The following is a 7,789-nucleotide window of genomic DNA, read 5'->3' as shown; positions in this document are numbered from 1 at the left end:
CAAGAGTGGGGTGGGGTGGGCCAGGGGAACAAAAATACGAAGGAAACCAGGGCAGCCAGCGTAATAGCGAAGGACACAGAAGAGAGCTGCCGAGGTAAGGGGTGAGGGCTTCTGGAGCGTCAGAGAAGCTATCCAGGAGAGAGAGAGAGCAAGAGAAAGACCAAGGCAGAAAGAATCACGAAGAGACCAGAAACAGAAAAGAGGAAGATAAGAGAGATTGGCTGGGGAAAGTAGGTCGGAAGGCTGAGGTGGGAGAAGGGAGCCCCCAGAGGCTGGGCAGAGACTAGAACCTTCACTGGACAAGAAGAAGCCAGACTCAGGATTGCTGCTGACAGGGAGTTTATTTAGACTGAGTTGTGGAGATCTGGCTGCCTCAGCTCCAGGTCAGAGCTGCTCGGGCTCCGGCTCGGTCTCCGGCTCGGGCTCCGGTTCCAGTTCCGGTTCTGGCTCCAGCTCCCCTATCTTGCTCTGGGTCTGAGGTGGGTGAATCTCATGCTCCAAGGCAGAGAATCTTCTTGGACGCCACTATGGGAAGACATGGAGGGTGGGTGGGGAGAAAGATGAAGGGAATATGGAGAATACTGAGTCTCTCTATTCTTTCCCAGTCCCCTGTGTTCCCCATCTGGTCCCAGGCCTTTTCTCAGTCCCTTCAAGCCTCTCTTGGGTCGTTCGGGCACAAGGGGTCCTTGGAGAGGCTTATGAAGAAGGGGCTCTGCAGGCAAGATCAGGAGTCCACCTTGGTCATCTTCCCTGAGGAGAGGGTGCCAGACAGCACTCAGAAAACTAAAGGGAGGGGAAGCCAGTTGCCAGGGCAGGGGGCCGGGGGGTGGGGAGAGGCAGGGAGAGGTCCCTGGCTCACCTGTCTTCTCCAAAAGTGAAAGCCAAAGGCTCCAGTCATCAAAAGGAGCAGAAACAGGATACCAAGGATGAGAAACAGAGGGAGCTGGCCTGTCTTCAGGGGACCTGAGCCCCTCCCAGAGTGTTGGGCACCTACAAGAGAAGTACAGCATTAGGCATAGGGTCATATCTTGCCACACCCTCATATGTTACAGATGCCAATGAGACAGCGAGACCCAGAGTGTAGGGACTTATGCAGGATTGTTAGCTAATTAATAGCAGAAGTGAGTTCAGGCCTGGACAAAAGCTGGAGGTTAGAAAGAAAAGAGCTGGGATGGGGCAGGGGAGGGGTCTGGAAAGCGGGATTAAGATGGTTGGTCTGGAGCTGGCGCTGTAGCGCTGTGGGGTCTCAGACCTGGGCCAGACGGCTCAGCGAAGGATACCGCTGTCCCGAGAAGCCTCTCCCCCTGGTACACGTGGCACTGCCAGGGCTGAGAAACGAGTCTGGCCTGCTGCAACTCCAGCCAGGGTCCTGGGGAACTTCCCCAAGACGGCTTATCCAGGGGGCTCCACACAAAACGCTCTTGTCCGGATGCTGGAGTCACCTCACAAAGCAGTTTTCTCGGGTTGCCAGGTAACCCAGAGGACTTGGGAGTCACTGAAAAAAATCAGAGGGAAGAGACCTTTGGGGGCCCGACCCCCTCACTTGAAACCACAGAGTCAACTCCCAAGTCTCAATCGCCCTGCACTCACCTGGGCTCTGATTGGGTGAGGTTGAGGGGAGGAGATCAGGGTCATGGCCAAATTAATCTTATCAAGACAAAGCTCTGGGCAGATCACTCCGCTTGCTGCCTCAAAGCTTTCCAGGCTCTCTACTGCCTTCAGGGGACAGTTCAAACTCAAACTGGCCCAGAAGGATCACATAGCAAATACTATTTTGGATTCTTTTACATTACTTTCTACCCAAATGTTCAGGAACCCCAATATGAGTCAGGTATGTTGCCCACCCCCCCCCCCACCACCATACACCTTGCACTTTTCTTGTTTCCATGACTTGGTTCACGTCAGTGTCCCCTGCCTTGAGGTGCCCCCTGAATGAACTCTACCCCCCTTTCCGAACGTTCGGAGAACAGTGAACTGACCCACAGATGGCTGATCTACAGACAGCATCTCAAAGCTGTACAGTGAGAGATAGCACGGGTAAGAAGACACCAATGGTGAAGGGTCTTGAGTTGAGCATGGTGTACAGGCACCTGAAGACTTGGTGACAAACACACCTGACCTTAGACCCCGAGGCTGGTACTTCCCAGCTGTGTGATTTGAGAAATTCTTTCTCTGTAAAACAGGGGTAACAGTCTCTCCCAGTGAGCTGTCATGACATAGCATGGAACACTAACACAAAACAGCTGACGCTCAAGAAGACCTGAGACAGGGGCAGCTGGGTGGCTCAGTCGGTTAAGCGTCTGACTCTTGATTTCAGCTCAGGTTATGATCTCATGGTTCGTGGGTTCGAGCCCCACGTCGGGCTCTGCACTGACATTGTGGGGGGCTGCTTGGGAGTCTCTCTCTCTCTGCTCTTCCCCATCCCTCTCTCTAAAGAACTATAAATAAACTTAAAACAAAAGAAGAAGAAGATGAAGACAACCTTGGATGGAAAGAATTGGGAGGCTTTGTCAACTGACTGGATGTGGAGGAAGTGGGAGGCTAAGTGTCAGGGCAAGTGGGATTGGGGCGGGGGGTGGGGTAGGGGGGAGTTACTGACAGAAAGGCTAAGTCAGCAAGAGGGCTCAGTGTGAGGAAAAGATGGGGTTCAGAGTGAGGCTGAGGTGGGGGTACCATATCTAGGTATCCTGGAACAGGTGGAAATTCAGCACTGACCCTCAGGAGATGTATGACTGTTAACATATTCATTTATTCCTTCAACCAATGTACCTTAATAAGACCTACTATTCAGTACCACTATTTAGCGGCCACAGGTGAGTACGGCAGGACACAACCAAGCTGCTGTGGCTCATAGTTACCAATCAATCAACACATACTTCTGAGTTTTGAGGGTTTTTTTTTTTTTCTTCCTGTGTTTGTTTTATACTGTCTTTAAAAAAAAAAAAGCCCTTGCTCAGTAAATATTTGCTGACCAAGGGACTGATTGATTAACTCCTCCCAAATCCAGGCCACTTCCTGCAACTTTAACCCAAGCCCTGGTCCCAAAGTAGACAAGGGTTCCAGAGCTATATTCCACCTCTTCTGAACCATTCAAACTTTTGCCACCTGTCCTTGTAACTTCTCAGACCTTTCCCCCCCCCCCCCCGCCCCCCATTCAGAGTAGGGTGGAATGTTCATCTAGTGACTCAGGGGAGACTTTCTGTTTCGGTGGTTCCTTATGTGGGGGCGAGAAAAGAGGAGGCCACAAGGGCAGCCTCTGCGACTTCTGCCCAGTGGCGTGGCATCGTGAAGCAGATTTGCCCAGTCTCTGCCCAGCCAGCCTTCCCTCCCTGTCCCAGCTCCCCTGGGATGGGACCTACTCCTTTCCCACCTGGGGCTGACCTGTGATGACTGCCAAGGTGACAGTGACACTGAGCTGCTGCCCCTGCAGATGGACGTGGCAGGTGTAGGTCCCAGCCTGGGCCTGGCTCACAGCCTCCAGTGGAAGGGTAAAGTTGCCATTGTCTCCAGCCACCAGGAGGTCGGGGCCTCCACCAGGAGGGGCCCACTTGGCAGTGAGAGAAGACTGGGTCCCCAAACCGGGAGGCAGGTGGCAGGGCAGCTCCACCCTGGAACCTGCTCCAGCATACACAGTCAGAGGCACTGAGGGCTCCAGACCTGGGAAAAAAGAGAAGCCAAAGTTGAAGCTGAGAGCAGGAGGCACAGAGGGGCTGGAGCCCTGGAGCTGTAGGTAAGGGAGGCAGAAGACAAAGGAGGTGGTCAGGCTCTGAAGGGTGCAAGGGAGCAGATAATGTGGATGAGCTGAGGATGCTCTGAAACCCCCATGTAGGCTGGGCCAGGGGGGAGACCAAAGGCTGGCCAGTGAGGCCACAAGGAAAAGCCAGAAGAGGGGAAGGCGGTGAAAAGGCTGCAACATGAGATACTATGAGGGAGTTGGACAGTGAGGCCCAGGCAATCACAGTGGGCACCAGCTGCCGGAGACCTGGTTTGGGGACCCATAAGTCAGGGGGAGGTGTCAGGGGGGCAGGAAGGGGTTGTGGTCAAGTATGAAGTCAGACTGGAGGAGTTACCCAGAACAGTGAGGTTGTATGTAATGGAGACATTGAAGCCATCTCTGTAGGTGAGGAGGCAGCCCCACGGCCCAGAGTCCAAGGGGCTCACTTGGGGCAGGAAGAGGAGGCTTCCAGCTAAGTGGTGATGGGGGGACTCCTGGACAGGGACTCTGCCTCGGAACCAGTGCACAGAGGCTGGCAGGTCAGGGCGGCTGAAGGAGCAGTTCAAGATGACCCAGTCGGAGATCCGGAGAGACCCTGGGGGCTGGCAGTCACTGCTCAAGGATAAAGAAGGTGTGATTAGCTCCACAAGAAACACCTTCCAAACGCAGCAGGCCAACTAGGCTGGAAACAGGCCCCAAGCTGTAGACTTCTTTGTCTTTTCCACTCCAGCTCTCCTCCACCACCCGCCCCCCGCCCCGCTCCACCACGCAACACCCCCTCCCCCGCCCCGCCCCAGTCCAGTGCCTGGCACATGGAGGCGCTTAGAATGGATGCTCAGGAATCTTCTGCCTACTTCCCCCCACCCCTGCCTCCGGTGCCTCCAGTTTACTCGGCTGGGTCTACCCTCCCCTTTCACCAGGCCTTGCCCGAGGATATCCACCAAGCCCACCCCCTGAGCTACAGAAGTCTGAAATGAGTCACTCTAGCCCAACACTCTCCCCACCCCACCCCACCCCACCCCCCCCCCCCCCCGGCCCCCCGCAACCCAGGGGTGCCTCCCCTCCTCCACCCTGGCACTCCCAGGGTGGGTGGGGGAGGGGAGTTCCAGGGGTGATACGATCTCTCCCTAGGGTCCTCCCCTCCCCCACACACATGCTTCTCTGGGGGCACCTTCCACTCTGCCCCCCCACCCCCTTCCGCTACCCTCCTGGAGGCGGGGGGGGGGGGGCGCGGGGGGGCCCTCTCCCGCCCTGCCCAGGGCGCATTCTTAGAAGCACAGCCCCTGCCCCAGCCCTTCCTGCCTCCGGGGCGGCGGGGAACGCGGCGCCCTGCTCCAGCCCCGCTCCCCACGGCCCGCCCCCACCTACTGGAGGCCTGGCCCACGCGCAGACGGAGGCGGCAGGCGAGGGAGCGGTCCCGGAGGTGCACCGCAGCGCGGTACTCGCCGGCGTCGGCGCGTCGGGCCGGGCGCAGCCACAGCGAGAAGTCCCCGCGCTGGAGGCCGCGCTCTTCCAGCTGCACGCGGGGCTGCAGGGGCGGCCTCCCGCTGCGCAGGCCGCCGGGAGCCTGCATCAGCACCACGTAGCGGCGCGGCCCCGGGCCCTGGGCGGAGGGCGCCGCGGGGCGCAGGCTGGGCGCGGGAGCCGGCGGGCCACTGGACGGGAGAGAGGGACGGGACTGAGAAATTCGAGGGGGAAGAAGCCCGGGGCGAGATGCAGCCCAGCCCCACTTCGAGGATGAGGAAACCCACCCAAAAGATCTCTTGACCGCTGACCGTCCCCATCCTCGTCCCCCCTCGGATGGGGCCAGCGCCATCCACGCTTGGAGAGGCGGGCATAGAAGGGATGCAGGTGTGAGGGGAGAAGTCTTCCAAGGAAAGGCAGCGGGGGAGACCGAGCCACTGGGTTCTGGGGGATCGACAGCTCAGGGCAGGAGACTGGAGGCTGGCTTGGGCCTTGGGTTATGAGTCTGGGTGCCATTGCTGTTGGATTTGGGGGTTCTGTTGCCCAAGTTCTGGGTGCATACCTGTCTGGTAGATGGTGCCAAGTGACCCCTGCTGTTCTCAGAAGGCTGACATCCTGGAGGGGGATTGTGGGGCTGCAGGGGAGCTGGGCAGGAGCCCCCTCCTGGGCCCACACCACAGAGACCTCTGTCTCAGACCCTGGAGCCTCCACTGGGGAGGAAAAGAGAGGTCAAGGTGAGGGGCCATGAGCCAGAAGACTGAGGAATAGAGGAGCCTCAGCTACCTGAAGGAGAAACAGGGCTGAAGTAGACATTGGGCTGCCCCTTCCCCACCCAACGGGAAGACCATGGAGAGGCTTTGGGGCAGAAAGACTGCCCGGAGCAAGGCCTTAGAAGAATCCACCGAAGCTAAGGACCTTGGCATCCGTGAGGTCCAGAAACCCCTGCTGACCACCCCCCATCCCCGTGGGTCTGGAGGGCAACCCTCCCAGAGGGTCAGCCCCATCTTACCTGGAGCCACCCGCTGCAGCTGCAGAAGCAGCAGAACCAGGAACTGAGCCTCCCACATCTCCCCTTAGGCCTGGGCCACGCTGAGCCCCCCAAAGGGAAGAGGTCAGAAAGAAGGGAGGGACAGATGGACAAAAGAGGGGTTCTGCAAAGATACCGGGTGGAAGAAGGGAATCTAGAAGAGGGACAGGGACAGAAGCCTGGAGGTAGGGGCAAGAACCAATGTACCAGAGACTGGAATCCAGAGGCAAGCCGGCCAGATTGGTCAGCAGGAGTTAGGGGAGGGGGTGGGGGTGTCCCAGTGAATGGGGCAAGGCAGTGGCAGAGAGCAGAGTGGAGGCCAGGTGGCTGTCTTGAGCTGGGAGGCAGTTCTGCTGCTCCTAGGGCCCTCGCCCCTGTCCTTCTGCCTTCCCTCCACCTTCCCCACTTCCCCTCCCCGTTGCCCCCCCACACACACCCCAGGGCTCACAGTTTCGCTTCGCAGTGGAAAGTCTGAGGGGGTTGATTCCCAGCAGCATTACCCTCCACTTCTGTGGTGGCGCTCCCCTTGTTTATTTCCTCAGTCCTGGGTGTCCCCGCCAACCCTTCACCCCCCCTTCCCTCCCTCCCTCCCTCCCTCCCTTTGAATCCTTTCCCCAGGGACCTTCTGGTTCTCTCCAAAAGCCTTTTCTGCCTGGAACTACCTGCCCATCTCTAAGCTGCCACTCCAGTCCCACCATTAACACTTTTTTTTCTTAGCAAGCTCTTCCCTTGGTGCCATCTCCTCCCTCATTCCCTTAACCTCCCCAGACTTTCACTTAGCACATCACCGGACTCCCCACCTGCCCAATGGTTCCTGGGAGTACAATGAACCTAAAAGATGGTAGGTATGGGGAAGGGAACCCCAAGTCCGGGGGGCGGGGGAAGCTACATTATATTGAGCTTTCATTATATGCCAGGCACTGTATAGGACACTTTAGATACAGTAACTCATGAAATGTGATATTTCACCATTGTACAGATGAAGAAACTGAGGCAGGTTCAAAGATTAATTTGCCCTGGTCAGTTAGGGAGTATGAGCCAAAAGGTGTGTGTATCTGGGTGTATAGTCCTGACGCTGGGTGAGTTAAGGGTGTCCTCTTGAAGAATGATGGGGTTGAGTCACACACACCCCCCTCCAGCTCAGACCACTGTGTCCTCATCAGCTTCTCCCAAACCAGAGGCTTTGAACTGTGAGACAGGGCAAGGGTGATGTGGTGAAATGCAGAAATCCTGCAACAGAGATCAAACTCGAGAAAAACCGAGACAGAACTAGGGAAGGAAGCCTGACAGAGGGGAACTCTTGCTCTCCACCCCACCCAGCCTGAGAAGCCCAGCCCAGAGGGGTGGAGTGCAGGTGCCAAGAGCCCCCACCACACCTGGGAACCCCAAGAGGCCCTGGACTTCTCTCCTCGGCCTGCCCAAGGGCTCATTTTGTCAGTGCCAGGTGTAGGGCACGTTTGATGCCAGGCAACTCTCACTCCCTGTCCTAGGAGGCCGAGACCCAGGCCTCCCAGCCCTCTCCCACTTCAGGGGCGGGACTTCCTGTTTCTGAGGCTGCTTCTTTGCCTGGTTCAGCACAACAG

The 7,789-nt window shown here is 57.5% G+C and overlaps 1 protein-coding gene across 1 annotated transcript; it reads right to left on the bottom strand.

The window, feature by feature from the left end:
- Nucleotides 1-322: 322 nt before the first annotated feature.
- On the bottom strand, nucleotides 323-6,772 carry LAG3 (lymphocyte activating 3). Its single transcript, XM_045463074.1, has 8 exons — nucleotides 6,189-6,772; nucleotides 5,742-5,889; nucleotides 5,080-5,370; nucleotides 4,071-4,330; nucleotides 3,382-3,657; nucleotides 1,253-1,495; nucleotides 860-990; nucleotides 323-525 (listed from the first exon to the last, which is right to left on the bottom strand). Exons 1-8 carry the CDS (start codon nucleotides 6,244-6,246, stop codon nucleotides 385-387), a joined length of 1,548 nt encoding a protein of 515 aa, XP_045319030.1. The 5' UTR covers nucleotides 6,247-6,772; the 3' UTR covers nucleotides 323-384.
- Between the last annotated feature and the right edge of the window lie 1,017 nt (nucleotides 6,773-7,789).

The sequence above is a fragment of the Leopardus geoffroyi genome, chromosome B4 (genome assembly GCF_018350155.1).
Source record: "Leopardus geoffroyi isolate Oge1 chromosome B4, O.geoffroyi_Oge1_pat1.0, whole genome shotgun sequence".
NCBI lineage: Eukaryota > Metazoa > Chordata > Mammalia > Carnivora > Felidae > Leopardus > Leopardus geoffroyi.
The sequence above is the reverse complement of the archived record's forward strand: the minus strand, read 5'-3'. Positions and strand labels throughout refer to the sequence as shown.